Source organism: Pyxicephalus adspersus, chromosome 5, assembly GCF_032062135.1.
Source record: "Pyxicephalus adspersus chromosome 5, UCB_Pads_2.0, whole genome shotgun sequence".
NCBI lineage: Eukaryota > Metazoa > Chordata > Amphibia > Anura > Pyxicephalidae > Pyxicephalus > Pyxicephalus adspersus.
In genome coordinates, this window is record NC_092862.1 from 82,143,970 (window position 1) to 82,161,894 (window position 17,925).

The window sequence follows — 17,925 nt, forward strand, 5'->3', positions numbered from 1 at the left end:
GACCTTTTATCAGTTTAAAAACCTAACTCGTATCACTTCCACCTCCACAAACGCCCCCTTAATATAAGTGCTTGCATCATCTAAATGCTAAGAATTCCTGACTGGTCGTGTTTATTTATTTTTTTTTGGGAGGGAGGGGGCAACTACACCTTTTTCCTGCTGTCACATGTGAAACAAACGATTCTGGTACCTACACTAATAGCATTGTGGTACTTTAATATGTGTAACGTCTCCTTATCGAAAACGTCACACACCTATGTAATCAGTATCACTCCCAGGAGGACCTGTATCCCCACAAATATTACGCCTAACACGGTACCTACTTGAATTTCCCTCCTAATACAGATAGCCAGTAGAATGTAAGCCGCGTTATCCACATTATTTCTTTTTTATGCTATCGTAGTATATTCGTTCACAGATTTAAATCTCGAACGGAAGGGGCGTGCCAAGCATTCCATTTTCTAAGCAGCTGATCGCTTTTGTGAGGATTCAAAAGCTGTGGTGTAAACGCATTATCTGTTTTTCGGATTTTCCTTTCTACGTGTAGTGACACCAGAAGTCTATTATCAGTTGGAGTGGGTGAGTTGGCCGCGCACTTGCACGGCATTCCTCACTGCCGGGAGGAGTGATGAGCATGGTTTTATGGGTTCAGGGTATCTGGCTTTTCTGTTTCATAACCTCCAAAAATGTGTTCTGTGTACTCCAAGGGAAACCTTTTCATGATGTATTTACTATTGTACCTATTTTACTATTGGAGCACTGTTGTCAGAATGTGCAAATAATATTTTTTTTTCTTTGCAGATGAAGCATGACCGGCTTATAGCAACCATGGCAATTTATCTGGCATAATCGTGTGGTCATGTGTGTACGCAAAACCAACATGTTTTAAACCCATAATTTTCCCTTGGCCTTTTCTGTTAGATGTGTTTCATATTGGTGTCTTATGTTGCCTTTTAGAAAATCCTTTAGCGCATTTTTGGTTTCCACTGGAATGTAGGCTGATTACCTGGACATTAAATTTAAACTAAATTTCTTATCTATATATATATATTTTAATTTTCTTAACCTTTACTACATTTCTCAAATTGATTCTCTCACAAATTTTAAGTGACTTTGGTTTTTTATGGATCCACATGTAGCTTGGTTAGAACCAGAACAAAAAGGTCCTGCAAATGCTGTTCAGATGCATAAATGGGAGCTGTCCAAAGACATGTATAACCCACATTACAAAATAGCCCCACTTGATTCTAGAGTTTCAAGTTCTGAAACTTTTGATGAGCCATTTCCTTGCTCTCCCAATATATGTCTTAATGATACAACATTGAATATGTATAATAAAACATTTCAGTCTGGTCCTGTTTACTACCCGGTTACCCCTGGCTCCTTTCCTTATTCACCTGAAGATCAGAATGAAGATGATGTACCACTGGTTGCTGGGTGTGCATTGCCTCCATCTACATCCTTTCAGTCATATGGCTATTCTCCACTTTCAAGAATTCAAAGAAATTCCTCTGTTTCATCATCTTCTTCCTTATCATCATGCTCGGACTATGGTAATGACTTCCTTAAGTGTTCCTTGCCAGTAGGTAACAAATTAGAATCTGTTTGCTCCCCAAATATTTCAACCCCTGGTCTGATGCAGTGCTGTTACTCTGAGAAAGAGTTTAGTGAAAATCTGTGTATGCAGTGTACAAAATCTTCCAGTATTTTTCAGAACATTGATTCCCCTCTTTTGTTGAATTGCACTGACCATCAAGAAGTGCATCATCAACTTTTCAATCAGCTTTCTGGTTGCAATCAACAATCCGATTACTATGGTCAAAGCAAGAGAGAAAATAAAGCAATCGCTTATGGCATGAATTTTCTTCAGGCTGAAGGACTAAGTAGAAGTATAGAAGGCCAAAACTGTGAGCAGAGGGCCAATGGTGCCCCATGGAAAAGCAAAGAATATGGAGCTGGCATACAGGGGTAAGATGATGGAAAAAAGGTTTTTTAAATGTGAGCAAAAAAATAAAGGCAAATACCAAGTACTGAAGTTTTAGTATTGGGTGGAGGCTGGTTGTCTGCAGTATGGATGGAGGCTGGTTGTCTGCTCCACATGGCTTCCATTTGGAGCAACAAGCTTACCCATAGGCTGGTTTTGAGTGGAGTGTTGCAGAATGCACTACTAGATTCAATCTGTTCCTGTAAATGATTAGGGTTTAATTGTCTCATTCATGGGCTAAAGAAAAAAGAAACTGCTACATGGCCTTTGGTAGTTTACCGTAGAAGTAAAATGTAACATTTAGATTTATGTTGCACCACCAAGTGATGCTGTAGCAGATCTGCTTATAGCTTCTAATGATTCTCAAGAGCACTAAATGATTTCCCACTGCTTAGGCTCAAAAATAGGTTTTGGGAGGTTGCGCTAAATTTGTGGGCTTGGGCATTTTACTTAGACACTAGTTTTTGATGTTCACTGTATTAAAGTGCCTGTCTAAGGGGAAGGTTTTTGAGCCGTGAAAAAATCATATTAGGACATTAACATCTTTTCATTGATTTTTAGTAAATTTGTGTAGCACAATTTACTGCTCTTTCCTAGACCCATCCCCCCAAAATTAAAAAAATTAGACATCTGAGAAAATTAAAACTTGTGCAACTTGAAAACCATATCTTCTGGCAAGCAATATGAGAAATCTGTGGATCACAAGTGCTCCAGTCCTGTGCTGGTTTATAATATGACACCTCATAATTTGGATCCTCAACTTTCCTAATAGAAATGGCAAAAGCTTTGATAATTTACATTTTTTTAAAGAATAGGTTCACTTTAGGTTGAACTCCCTAATCCCCAACGGTTCCAATAGCCTGTTTAGGCTAAATCCCAATCCCCACCCAGCTGCCTAATTTTTGTTTTCCTAAAGCTAATGGCACCTGTGATGTTTACAATCTTGTACCATCAAAAATCTTGTTCAACTGTCTGCAGAGTAACTTCAATAGACTTAAATGCAGTTTGTATGTAGTGTTTATGTAGGGCCCCACTCATGTCTATAGAAAATGTAGGCAGTACTGAAGCTCTAAATCTGGTGGGGAGGTGTGGTTTGTCCCTCATATCTATGCTAATTTATTATTCCTCTAAGTAGTACTAGGAATCTGAATTTCCCCCCTTACTGGTTCCTGACTAATTCCTGTACCTGAACTAGGCTTTAGGATGTGAACTGTGAGTGTATCTTTAGCCCCACACCCTATAATATTGATACCTTGTCCCAGATTTCCTCGCTTTGTCAACAACTAACTGCTATACTGTCCTGTGCACATGGTTTCCATTTGTAAAAACTCTCTAATAATGAGTTTAACTTTTAGACTGCATGAAGAAATCATTGATTTTTATGATTTTATATCTCCACGACCTGAAGAAGCTGCTATGAGACAGGAAGTAGTGAACCGAATTCAGAGGGTAATAAAGGATCTCTGGTCTTCAGCAGAAGTAAGTGGTTTGTTTTATGTACTTGGCTTATTTTCCTTTACGCAGCTTGATTTAAAAAAAAAAAAAAAAAACACAACACGTGTTATTTTTTAACCACCTGGGTGGTTCATTTCTGTCTAGATTTATATGTCAAAAAGCTGTACATTGTTTTTCATGAAAATTTATCTTACAGTATAATAAAATAGTATGAGTATAATAGTTTGAAACACAAAATCATGTCTAAATATATAAATTAAATTAAAAAATGGCTGCACACGCCGCTGTCACTGGGAACTCTCGGGTCGGGTGACTCATCAGATGCGGAGGACGCTGGCCGGAGGATACAGGAGGACGGAGATCGCGAAGGATGCCGGCGGACAAGGTAAGGCTCTATTTATCACTTTAATAAAATTGTAATTTACCCTGGGGATGTCAATTTTTTTATAAAGGATTCTTACACATATACCAAGCCTGTAGGCACAATATATATAGGTAAAGAGAGTAAAGAAAAGACAGGCTTTTTGGCAGTATAGTGTGAAAACCATAATTATTTATTAACATATACTTAAACCCTAGATACAACATGCACAGAAGGTCTTATACATAATAGTGCCTAATTTTCAGGTTACAGGTTCAATCATCCTGATAAAGATATTGGTTGTAGACAGACACAAAAAGTAACTTGTGATTATGGGTCTCCAAGTCCTGATGCGTTTCGCCAGCAAGGCTTCTTTAGTGGGTTGAGATCACAGAATTGGGGAAACAATAAATAGGGCAATCACTGTGCTTTAAAATCAAAGAAAAGAGTACCAGGGCAATATCCATGCCAGAGTACCCTCAAGGATCATGTTCAGAGACTGAGAGGCTCTCTGATGTTCTAAAAACTTCTATATCTCATCACTTTAAAGTTCATCATTAATGTTGCTCCTATAATTCTCTTGTTTGCAGTTTGTCAGGCAATAAGTGCTTTTGAAGGTTTTTTTTTAACTTTGCAAGACTTTTTTTTTTGTCAACTACATTTTAATGATATCGCATTGTGCTGGACTATTCTTTTAATTACTTTCTTACTTTTTTGTTTGTTTTTGGCTATGCCCTTTTGGAATAATGGGGTAAAAGTTGCAGTCTACGTTTTTATGAGAAATGATGTAAAAGTAAAAGGAGGGACAGTGAAATTATATATGGCATACTGCCATTCAGTAATTTTTGGGAGTTGTTGCATTCCCCAGACAGTGCTAATAATGGAAGACTACTAAGTGTCCCTAAAATAAATTTTTTTTTTTTTTAGCTTAATGTTGCATTCCTTCCTTTTGTTAACCAAAAAGTGTGTTTATTTGTCCAAACTATCTTACATTTTTTTGCAGATCCTAATGCCATTAGCTTCTTTGGATGCTCTGCTCAGTCTAGTGCTTTTGTAACAACTCCATTGTGCTTCTTTTCCTAATATGAGAGCTGTGACTATATTTTGGTTAACTTTTTTTGTAACAGCACTGCTGAAATTGTAAATAGGCTATTATTTATAAAATTTGGAACAGTTTTATGGGACAGTTTTAAAATCCCAACTAGAAACGGTACTCTGGTACTACGGTACTATGTTAAACCCAAACCATACAGAGCTCTTCTCCATTGTTTATATAGAAAAATCTGGTAGCAGTGACCCTAACATGATTAAATTTAGTGTTGTAATCAATTGTATCCTGGTGCTATGAAAAAACAATATTAAAGTGGAAAAATGTTGCATTAGGCAGGGCTTTATTGCATCAGAGGACAGGGGATGTTCCTTCTTACCTGCAGATGGGTGTCTGTTGTCAGGATATCTGGCACATTCCAGCTTCCCCTGGTGTGCAGGGACTAAATGTTATGTCACCCAAGCTTAGCCAGTCAGGATGACCCAAGATTGGAATAGGGAGGAGAAGGAACAAGATGGAAGTGACCACAATGGGGTAGGGATGTGTGAGTATCCACTGGGTTTAGTTCTGCTTTAACAGAATTTTCCAATACTGGGTTCTCTCCAAAACTTGGACTGGAACATTGTCTTTATTGAACATAGCAAATATAGGAATGTTTCACATAGACACATGCAAAATATATTGGGAATGTATGAAGTTCTGTAAAAACTAATTTATTTAAAAATAATCTTTTTGTCAAGCAGCTTTTTGGTAACACATCATCCAACGGTCTAATGATAAAAAAAGAACCTCTGCTAAAAAAAAAGTCAAAATATTCCAATTGAAACACTTAAACAACTAATATGAGGAACACCCTTCCATGTGAATAATTAGACATTTTCATATTAAAAATAAGGTTAAAAATGTATATAACCGCAGCCAGGTACCAAATAACTACAACTGCACTAATGAAAATAGTGCAACTGTAGTCCTTCTGCAAAGTACAAGCAGCCCCTAGGTTGTGGACGAGATTAGGTTCTCTGGGTTTGTTCTTATGTTGAGATTGCAAGTTGGAACAGGTACATTTTAACTAAATGCAACTCGGGCAGATGTCTGTTTTAACATATATTGTTTGAACTTTTTGTACTTACTCTTTGTAAAAGCTTAAACAGCAGTACAACCTTAAAAAATCTTGGTAGAAGATGGAATTCTTGGTGAGGATAGGACTAGTAATAGGTCTGATTCTGCTGCTGAGTCAGTCTCATTTTGCTTCTCTTAACCCCCCTTGCGGTAATCCCGAGTGTGACTCGGGGTGGAATTCACTTGCAAAAAGCGGTAACCCCGAGTGTGAACTTTAGAAGGCCCTCTTACCTGTGCCCCATGCTCCAGTGGTGATCGGACGATCCCACTGTGATGCCGAAATTTAAAAGCAGATTACCAATTACCGAATCTGCTTTTAAATGCTGCCTGGGTCCTGACCATGCTGCTGCGCCTATTATCAGTTAGATGCGATGCACCGTGCAGGACTTCTGCATTGTGCTTCACATCTAACTGGTGATTTCCCGCTGGCATCACCCCCGAAATTTACTATAGCTGCTCGCATTACCTGGAGGATGTGACGCTCGCATCCTCCGGGTGATGCGAGCAGCATTGTTGGTGGATCTAGGGGAGTGAGCAGGGCGGGGACATCCCCGTGACATCTACCGGGTGATGCGGTGGAGTGATGGATTCTTGGGGCGGGAAATTTAAAAGCAGATTACTATGTACCCTGCTTTTAAATTTTTTTTTACAGTGAAAAACACAAAATAAAAGTATAAATACACATTTTAGTGCACCAAGCATCGTTGCCCAGTGCCCTGATTTACATTTTGCCCACTATTAGCCCTGACCTTGATCTGACCTTTTGATGACTTATAAATCACTTCCTGAATGTATCATTTCATCACTGTCTTTGACCTTGACTGTTCTTGACTGATTACTGGCGACCACATGGCATCCAAAAGGCATCTGGCTAGCGCAAGCGCTGTTTTGGAGGAATTTGAAAGCGGTGATAGCGTTTTGGAGTCCCTTGTGGAATCGAGCGATAGTGATTCACCAGTAAATTTGTCATCAGACAGTGAAAGTGAACTGAGCGACAATTCTGGACCTGAGGTCAGTGCTCATTGACCTTGATGCGGACCAGACAGCACCGCCAAGATTTTCATTCACTGACGCACCTGGGATAAAAATTGAGGCTGAATGCGTCAACCCCCTGGCATACCTGAAGTTGTTTTTGACCGATGAAATTATCGAAAAAAATGTCGCGGAGACAAAACAGGTAAGCTGCTCTGTGTTTACTAACTTTTTGAATTTTTTTGCTAAATGTTTTTTATGCCAACATGTATGCTTCTCTGTGTTTGCTAACTTTTTTTAAATTTTTGAAATGTTTAGCCATTGCTAGGTCAGGTCTATTGTGTCAAAGCTGACCATTATTACACCTCTCCTGAGCTTTATAAGTTCCTTCTGCAACACAGAACTGATGCCTATAGAACAGTTAGGGCTAACCGGCTCAACCTACCATCACTGTTTGCAAAAAGGGAAGCTGAAGACAGGAGAAACTGTTGCCTGGCAAGATGATGGCCCTGAGATGGTGTGACAAGAAAGATGTGTGCCTGATGAGTACTGTCCATGATGCCTCCACCATTCTGGTACACCTAAAACGTGGGAAAGAAGTGATGAAGCCACAGATGGTGATTGACTACAACAACAACATGGGAGGTGTCGACAGAGCTGACCAAGCCATGACCTTCTACCCAGCGATGAGGAAACAGCAAAGGAAGTACTACAAAAAAACTTTCAGGCATCTAGTTGAGCAGTGCATATGGAATGCCTACATTCTGTACAGAAAAAATTGTCAGAGGCCTGTGAATCATTCAGACTTCATTTTGCAAGTTTCTGAATCCATAGTCAACTACCACCAAACACCAAATGTGGCTATGAATAGACCTGGACGTCGTGCTTCCACCGTTGTAAACCCAGAACATCTCACCGGTCGTCACTTCATTGAATACATTCCCCCAAACCCAGAAAAAGGCAGCACCTACAAGGATGTGCATGGTTTGCAGCTCAAAGACCGATGACAGAAGAAGGAAAAAACGCAAAGATTAAATCATTACATTTATATTATTATTTATCAATAATATTGCCCCCTTCTTTGGAGAATTTCAGTCAGAAATTTTTGAAAAAATATTTTTTTGATAAATAACATTGTTGTGGTCTATTTCATTATTTTTTATAATTATGATTTATAATTAATTATATTATAATTTATGATTATAATATAATAAATATAATTATACCTGGGAGTTAAGTATTACAGGCCCACAATACAAACAAATTTCTATGCAAAAACAATAGGATCACTTTTTGCATAAAAAAAACTGACAATTAGAGCTCTAGGGGGGTTAAAAGAGTGGAGTGTGTTTCTTAAGGTAGGAATCAAGGAAGTGTTAAACCTCTAACTTTATTAGCCATTTATGCTTCAATTAGTATGATTATTATAACATAATGTATGGTATAGTGGTCTTGGGATGGTGGACACCCCTTGCTGGCTGTATTTTTTCTGACTAACACAGACTGTGTGGATGGTCGCTCAGTACACTTTGGCTGCAGCCTGGTGACCCCTGCTTTTACTGTCTCCAATTGTAAGTGTGAGTTGTATCTAATTTGGATGGTAACTCAAAGACTGTCTGTATTGCAAAGTTGGGAAATGAAACTACTCTTTTGTCAATTTTTTTATGAAAATGACTCTAGGCCAGGGTAAATAAGTGATCTTCTTGTAGATACTTAAACTGCTGGAAAATATATCCATGCTCATCTCATGTAATGCATAAAATACTAAAATGGTTACTATGTCTTTGACATGTGAATAAAATATAGACCTTTTTTAAAGTCTCAAAACATATGGGTATGAAAATATGGCAAGTTCTCGCCACAAGGTTTGTCTGAAAAAGATAAAAAAAAGTCAAAGGCATTTGGGCATCTGAAAATTAGTCAAGCCGAAAATAAATATTGAAAACATTTAAAACAGCAGTTTTTAAGGAGAGTAATGCAAATCCTAATAAATACTTGAAATAGTAAAAAGATTATGCATGGAGGCCAGTTACAGGACCAATCACAGCTGGTCATGGTTACCCTAAAAAATAAATCTAATCAATACCCACTTTTGATCTTTATATGTTGAAAAAGAGGTTTATAAAGCCCAAAATGGAGATAGAATTACCAGCGACTGAAAACTGGTCTGGAAGTAGTTAAACAAAAAAAGTAGCCCGCAAGATTAAAGTGTCAAAGTAAAAAAAACAAAAAACAGAAATTATTTTTTTGTTTGTATTATTGATCCTTTTGCAGTGTTCAAAAAAAGGGGGCTCTATTTATAATTAGTTAATTTTCATTAAGGTTATTGGGCATTTGGGTATTTTTTTTTTTTTTTTTTTTGCACAGTCCCACTGTATCACAGATGGTCTCACAATACAATATTTTTGTACACAAAGACATTAAGTTGAACTTGGTAAATGCAAGGTGCCCAGTTTCTGTAGATTAACAGACCCAAGTTGTCACCCCTCCATCCCCGGTGCTTGACGGTTCGTATGAGAGGTTTATACTGAGGTTTTTTTGCCAACAGACCTAACTGGTCTTCTCTGCCCTAAGGTAAATGTTTTTGCAATTTAAGACACACTTGGCAAACCTAAGCTGTGCTACCATGTTTTTGTTTTGCTTTCCTATTCAACCCTTCTAAACAAGCCATGCTTGTTCAGTTTTTTTTTTTCTTCTAATTTTACTGTCATGAATTTTAACCTTTAACATGCCAAATAAGGTCTGTTCGGTCTGAGATGTAGCTCGTGGGTCTTTAGCAATTTCCAGGTGTTGAGCGGTCTGACCTTGGGTACTTTTCGTGACATGCTGCATTTTGTCTTTGTTAAAAAATGAAAGCTGTTTAATGTCTCAATTGTTGTACATCTCAGTTTGTTTACCTAATTTTAGAACTCGCCAGGATTTTCTTTTAGGTCCTGGTTTGCAAAACTTTAGACTTGATAGAGGCTGTACTTGTTTTTTCTTTTTGACTGTGTTCTGCAACAAATGCTGCACTGTGGAAACTCAAATGAAAGGGAGATTCCACATAAACACTCACCTGCTATTATGCTCCAGCAGACTGCATATATGGTTGTGATAGACCCAAAGTACCATTGGAATCTAGACAGGTCGGGAGTTGGTGTCTTGTCTACTTTCTGCTTGAATGTGGTCTACTCTTGCAGATTTCCTCTTCAGATTTACAATTCAATTATTCTTTATTGAAATTTTGATCATAATATTTACAAACATTAGGGTTTGGAAAAAGGAATGAGTATGTTTAGAACAGGTGGAAAATAACAAAACTAGACAATAAAACAAACAATAAACAGGGGTCAAGGAAAATACCAGTCTAATATTTCAGGCAAAAACGCAAGTCCAACAAGATATAAGTATAGTTAAACACACAACATTGCAGAGGGGGATGATCAAGCCAGAGTTTCCATTTACTATAGAACTTATCATATGGCATGGTCATGTGGGCATGGGATTTGAGGAGTTTTCCACAATTTAGTATAGTATAGTTTAGTAATATGCAACTTTGCTAACAGCAGTATATGAATAACAATTGTTCTACTGCTACTAAGGAATTGTTCAATACTTATATGTAAAATAGCCAGTTCCGGTGTAGGTGTTATCTAAATAAAGGGTAAGGTCAGATATCAGCTGAAATACTAACGTCCAGTAAGATCTAATGGACCTACAAAACCACAGTAAGTGCGACAATGAGCCTATATCTCCACATTGCTTCTAACAAGTAGCAGAATGATCGCTTGAAATTTTTGATAACTTGTAGGGCGTAAGGTACCACCTATTAATAATACGTTGGAAGGGATCTCAATGATTTTTACATCTAGTGGCTTTATAAAGCTTTAGCCCACAAGTGGGGAGAGATATCCTTACCCAATTCCTTGGGCTATTTTTACATTTGAGGAGTTAAAGAAAACTCTCTAGATTCTTAAGTACAATATAGTTTTTAGATATACTTCCTCGTTGTATAACAAACTGTTGGAAAAATGGTTTTAAAAAAAGATCAATGTTAAAATCTGTGCGCAAGGGGAAAGTCCTAATAAGATGCCTAATTCCAAGGTAAGTAAAATATTCCTTGCCAGGCAAGTGATACGTGGATTGTAGAAAAGCAAAGGAGTTAAGTTCCTATGTAGTAAAGATATCATTTAAATTAGATATGCCACAACTTATCCAAGCAAGTAGAGATAGCTGTGGAATAAATGTTTCCAACACTCTAATACTAGGATAAATCGTTAGACATGGGTAGGTTTCTGTCAGTGTTAGGACAGATGTGGCCCAGATTTTGAATGTAGCTTGTATAGTGACATAAGGAGTAGAGGGGATAGGAAATCCCAATTTAATAGCCATTAACAATTGTTGCAAAGTACAGATGGGAAGAAAATGTTGTTCCATCATAGCCCACGGTTTATGGGCAGAAGGTTGCCACCAATAAACAATCTGTGAAACGATCGAAGCAGCATAGTAATGCAATAAATTCGGTATACCCATACCACCAAATATTGTGTCGAGTAAGTATCCTGAAAGTGCATCTAGGTCTTTTCTTCTTCCAAATAAAGGCCATAAGTATATTTTGTAGTGTGGTAATACATTTTTAGGCACAGGTATCACAATAGTGTGGAAGAGATGCAATATAAACATTTAACAGCTGCCACACAGCCTGCCATGGATATTTACCTTTTTTTTGCAATTAGTCTAATTCACTAGTTAAAAGTTGTCAAAAAATTGGAGACGTTGTTATGGAAAAGTTGCGCAGAATGAGATGGAATATTAATCCCCAAAAAGTTTACATTTATTTTACCATGTGTAAGGAAAAGAAAATAATATATGCAATTTAAGATTTACAAGTATATGGATACCTAAAAGTTGGAACTTAGAAGCATTGACTTTATAATATTAAACTTCACTGAATTCATTCAGTATTCCCTGAATGGCCCTCAGAGATCTCTCTGGGTTGGTAAGCATAAGGAATAAATAATCTGCGAAGAGACTAATCTTATGAACTGTGTTCTGAATCTGAACACCACCTTAGTTACGGATATATTCCTCTAGGTGCTCTAGTAGCAATAAAAAAAACTACTGGAGATAATGGGCATCCCTGGCATTTCCCGTTAGTAATTTAAAATGACTGCGATAAAGCTCCAGATGTGAAGATCGCAGATGGGTTTGAGTACAAGGCCCTAATGGCCGTTTTAATATGGCCAATAAAACCTAATTTATCCAGTACCAATGACAAATAACCCCAATGCACTCTATACGCCTTCACTGCGTCTAAAGATAGAAGCAGAGCAGGTTGTTCAGAAATCTCAACCTGTTTCAATATAATAATTAGGCACCTAGTACCATCGGGGGTCTGTCTGTGTTTTACAAATCCCACCTGGTCAGGTTTAACCAGAGTGGGACAATATCTTCCAATCTATTTGCTATTAGTTTTGCAAAGATCTTCACATCTGTGTTCAGAAGTGAAAAAGGTCTGTAGTTGGTGTGTGCAGGGTCTTTACAAGATTTAGGAATCGGCAATATCACCGCTTGTAGCATTTCACTTGGGAACTAGTCTACATTTGCAGCCAGATCAACGATCTCCTTTAGGTATTGGGTCAATAGATGGGAGAACCGTTTGTAATATTTATTCAGGAAGCCACCAGCTCCCGGAGATATGCCAACCGAAATCAATTTAACCCCTCTGATTATTTCCTGCTCTGAAAAAGAAGCTAATAGGGAATCCGCTTGTTCAGTTGTCAAAAAAATGTAATTGAACTTTACTTAAAAACGAGACTATTTCAACATTAGGTTGGGGCGTTGAGGCATCAGATTTTAGGTTATCTAAAAAAGAGTAGTAATTACGGAACGCATTAGCAATAGATTTGGGGTTGGTACATAATTGGTTCGTGATTGGGTCAAGTATGGAAATAATCTTGAATTTGTTTCTTTGGGCTTTAAGGTGTTTCGCTTAGAAAAGCTCCAGCCTTATTGTGTAAGGCATACTGTTGCACCCTACATCATTGCTGGGACTTCTGATATTTATACAAAAGAAGTGATCTTAGTTGGTGTCTATCGTGCAATATAGTTGTTGATTGAGAATGAGAGAGGCATTTTTTATTTAAAACATTGTTTGTTTTAATTTGGCCAAGGATATCTGTGAACTGTTTCTTTTCATAAGAACATATTTTTATACAAACTCCTCTAATGAAAGCCTTATTTGCATTCCACAATGTAAAATGGTTTGTTCCCTCTAAATCATTAATTTCAAAAAACATACTTTGTGCTACAGTATAGTAGACAAAAGGTATGATCAGCAGTTGCATTAAAATCGCCTCCTAAAATTAAAGTTCCTTGTCGTACCAATGCCACTTTGGACATAACTTTTGTAAGGAAAGGGCATTGTTTTGTATTTGGAGCATAGAGATTAAAAAAAAAAAAAAAAAAATTATCTTGGCACACCAAAATAAGAAACAGTCTATTAGAATCTTCAATATGAGAAATATATTGGAAAGCGATAAGTACTCTTTTTTTGACATCAGCATTGGCTCAATATCTGTATGGGAATCTATTGGGATTCAACGTTGGCAACTTTTCTTTAGCAAAATGTGATTTCTCGAAGAAAAATATCAGCATTAGGATGGGGGCTTCATTCAAAAGTTCCGATCTTTTAAAAGGGCTATTTAATCCCCTTGCATTATTAGACAAAAATGTAATCCCCATAATTGGGAGAAGTAATGATACAATTCACTTGAGGAACATTGCACTTCTTAATGTTGTGCCAATATTGAGAGATTGGCATTAGAAAAAAAGGAAAAACAAGAGGGAAGATCACCTTACAAACGGGTAAAAACATCCTGGTCAAAAATTCCAGGTACATGGGCAGAGTATCTATGCTTTGGTAACTTCGGGTGGGGGGAAAACACGTTCAAGGTATCTCTAACTGTGTGACCTTAAACAACATGTTTCATGGAACCAGAAAATAGTAGAGGTTCAAAAGAACTTCAATCATACTGCAATAAATTAATATAGATCATGTTCACTCGGATTCCATTCGTTTTGGAGGAGATGCTGGGGAATGCGGAGAAAATTCATTAGGGATTTTCCATTTAGCCAGCAGTTTCATTCCAGGTACAGGATAATTTTTCCCCATATAAAATATAATCTGCTTTGTGGGAAATCCCCATTTATATAGGACTTTTCTTTTTCCCAGAACTTTAGTAAGAGGAAGACATTTTTTCCTGGCTTGCAGCGTAGTTTGAGATAGATCTGCAAAGAGCTGGATTTTCCTGTATTCCTCAGGCAATACTGGTGGTTTTCTGGTTGCCGGCCAGGCCTCCCACCCACACTTCTCCCTAAATTTAAATGTAGCTTGTGAGTCCTTTATTTTTCATAGGCTTCAGGTGTCTGTCTGTTTTTTTATTTGTTTATACTGTCCTGGCAGTGTTTTTAAGACAAAATACAGAAAAATTCCAACAGCAACCTAAGCGGAAATAAAAAATTGTGCTTGGTAAAAGAGGGATTTATTTTTTGTCCTTTAACTGATTTTTCCCTTAACTGCAGTGGCTATATGAAGCTACATGCATAGATCCCTACCATATAGTTGCACCAGAACAGACATCTGTGCATGCACACTAGCTGATGATAATGAGATTGTAGTCAGGGATTGACACGCCCCCTTAAAATTCTAACGTGAGGAGGTTTATAATTGCCAAAATGTATAAACCTATTTATTATTGAAGGCATCTGAAAAATGATTGGGATATATAACGGTGTTTAAAGGGTAGATTTTTTTATTTTTTTATTACATCTTTTCACCCAGGAGAAATGTCTACAATCTACAAAGAGATTACTTGGTTTTTCCTTGGTTTTCTAAATACTTTCAAACTGTGATAATTTCCTCTCGGCCTCAGTAGGCCTATATGGCTTTTTCTATGACAGTACACAGAAGCAGGACTAATAGGACCATCCAATGACAGCAAAGTGTGGGAAATCTATGAGGGTATGTTCACATGGATTATGATGCTCTGTGGACACACCTAGGATGCTCTTATAGCCAGATTCATATTTTCCAAGGTTCAGGATTGTGAAATCATACTGCTGAAGAATGTGGTTCTAAGGGAGCAACTACCTGTTGTCCCTTGCGGTACGGTTCAACCAACTGAGTGGGTTGTGATCAGTGGTGACTGTGAAGCTCTGGCCATACAAGTATGGCTGCAGCTTCTGCAGGACTCGAGCGGCACTTTTCATTGCTGGCATATGCCACTTCCCTAGAGAGCAATTTCCTATTAAGGTAAAGCATTGGATGCCCTTCTCCCACAGGATTCACCTGGCTTAGTACTGTGCCTTAGCCATAGGAAGATGCGTCGGTTTGTACTAAAAACTGAAAGGTGAGCTTTGGGGCTTGAACAGAGGAGCACTGACAAGTGCTTTCTTCAAAGTCTGAAGTCTTTTCCACTGTTCTGGGCCTTCTCTTCTGGGTTAGGATGGTCAGGGGCTTGGCCAGGGTACTATAGTGAAGTACAAACTTCTTGTAGTAATCGTCTGTCCCAAAGAATAGCATGTCCTGTTTCTTGGTTTTGGGCCAGGCCATTATGGCCTCAACCTTCCCTGTCTCAGGGTGTTGCATCCTACCTGATCCCCTAGGTACTGGACTTCAGTCATGCCAATCTGCTGGGTTTTACTGTCAGATGGGCTTATGCCATCCTGTCCAATGACAGGTGATTGAGGTGCTCTTCCCAGTGTTACTGAACACTGCAATATCATCCACGTAGGCAACTGTAAATCTGCCCAGCCCTTACTGTAGGTCGTTTACGACCCTGTGGAACGTGCTGGTGCATTCTTCATCTGAAAATGCATTACAATAAACTTCAATAATCCACGAAAGGTGATGAAGGCTTTTTTTTTTTTCTCCCAGCCCAAATCCGTGATTGTCAGATAGTGGGCACCCGCCAACTTATCCAAAAACTGATTGATTGTGGGTACAGAGTAGGCATTAAAGAAGGTGATGAAATTCAGTTTTTTTTTTTTTTTTTTGTAGTTCATACAAAACCTGGTGGTTCGTTCCCTTTTGGTGATCAAAACTACCGGTGATGTGAAGCCCAGTGAAAGGAGTGCCTGTGTGGTGTTTCCAGCAGCTAATCCTTCTGTCAGAGGCAGAGTTGTGAATTGATGGTTAGATCATTTCCCACCTCTTAGATGTCGGCTAACAAATCTAGCAGTGGATCAACCTCTGGATGGACCAGTGGATCAACCTCTTCTCTTCTGGCTGACTACATACAGGCATATGACATAAGCTGTTCTCTTGTGGTGCCCAGAGTGTCTTCCAGCAATGCCCGGCATCTTCTTTCCTTGGCGATTCCACCTGGGCATCTGTGTAACCTTGCAATGCCCAGCTGGCATCTGCGTGTGAACATTGGGGACGTGAGCATCTGCTCGCCAGTGTGGCTGGTAGGCGGGACAAGGCAGGAAATTTAAAATACTAAGTATTTTTAATTGTACTGCTTTTACATTTAAAATTACTTAGTATTTATACCGCCAGGGAGTTTAGGCGCATTCACATGAAAAACCCTTTGCCTCCTGCCCCCTAGATTTTACATGTAGGTTACCTCATTGAGACGGTGAGTGAGTGATTGGATACAGTCCTTCCCAGGCAGCCTGCATTTTGTTCTGCCACATTGGCAACGAAACCATACACCTGCTGGCCCATCTTGTAAGTCTGTTCTCTGGTGTATTGATCATACCAGCACTTTTTGCTTAGCTTGAGCCTGTCATGTTCTCTGACCATCCCCACAAATTCCTCCATCTTATCTTTAAATTTAAGTACACAGTCTGCTATAGAGACCTCTGTACCATCTACCCTGCCTCCCAAAACTCTGATTGGGTTGTGTGGGCCTCTCATTTTTTTGCCATACAGGAGCTCAAAAGGTGAGGAGCCTGTGGACTACTGAGGTACCTTTCGGTAAGTAAACAGCAGATGAGGAAGATATTATTCCCAGTCCATCCCTTGTGACCCAACAAACATCGGAACATCTATAGGGTACCATTGAAATATTCACACGGTCGTTTTGTGCGTCTGCCCTGAGGGGGGAAAGTGCCACAGCTTACTGGATGACGGGTGGCATAGTGGACTATGTTCTGCAAACCTACAGAAGGGCTCATTATTCACTGGATGTCGATCCAAAGTGTGTGTGTGTGTCTGTGCACATCTTCTGCCTTGCCTACTTTTGGAACGTCTGTACAGGACCAACAGTATCGATCTAAAAAAAAAAGTTTACTAGAGCCTTGGTCTTGGCAACACCCAAGTGACCTGAAAGGGGAATTTAATGTTTTTAACAAATGTCCCCTAAATTTATCTAAAACGATAGGCTGCTATCTGACTTGTTTTTACCATACTGCCGTCAGTTGGCAGATCCTCTTGGTACAGCTTCTCCTTGTCCTAGTATACCAGGTATTTGGCTCCCTTCTCCGCAGGTCTAGAAGCCAAGTCTCTGTCATTCAAGACTTGGGTACTTCTGCAGTGCTTGTACAAAGTCTTCACTACTTTTCCCCTCTGTCTGTCTTGTGACAAACAAGGATAGCAGGAGTGATATAGAGACTGAGCCTACTAAAGCAGAGCAGGGAGAAGGATTAGAAAAACTCTCCCCTTTTTCTGATATAATCTTGGCCGGAGCACTGCGAGTGACAGCCAACACTGCAATACATTTTCATCTCATTTTTTCATAGCTGGTTTGGAAATGTTTAGACATTCAAAAATCTCAGATGTTGCATCTTCAGCTTTGTACAGTACCTTGGAATGCTCAGTGTGTCTTTCTCTCATCAGGTGCTTTATAATATAAGATCGGAGTGCCCAAATCTGCTCCTAGCAGTACCCCTAATGGATGCATCATCTGAGCACCACAATCTGTTCCCTTAATCAGTGTGAACTTACAAAAAAGTGGATGATTTAAATTCAAGTAAGAGTAAGGTTCTTGTTAGGGATAATTT

General features: G+C 38.7%; 1 protein-coding gene across 1 annotated transcript in view; it reads left to right on the forward strand.

Annotated features, from left to right (window-relative positions):
- Window positions 1–501: 501 nt before the first annotated feature.
- LOC140332066 (uncharacterized) overlaps window positions 502–17,925 on the forward strand; it is a 98,204-nt gene continuing 80,780 nt past the window's right edge. The window contains exons 1-3 of the mRNA XM_072413366.1: window positions 502–579; window positions 802–1,968; window positions 3,340–3,463. Coding sequence (XP_072269467.1) covers window positions 1,124–1,968; window positions 3,340–3,463 — 969 coding nt within the window. The 5' untranslated portion in view covers window positions 502–579; window positions 802–1,123. The remainder of the gene's footprint in view (window positions 580–801; window positions 1,969–3,339; window positions 3,464–17,925) is intronic.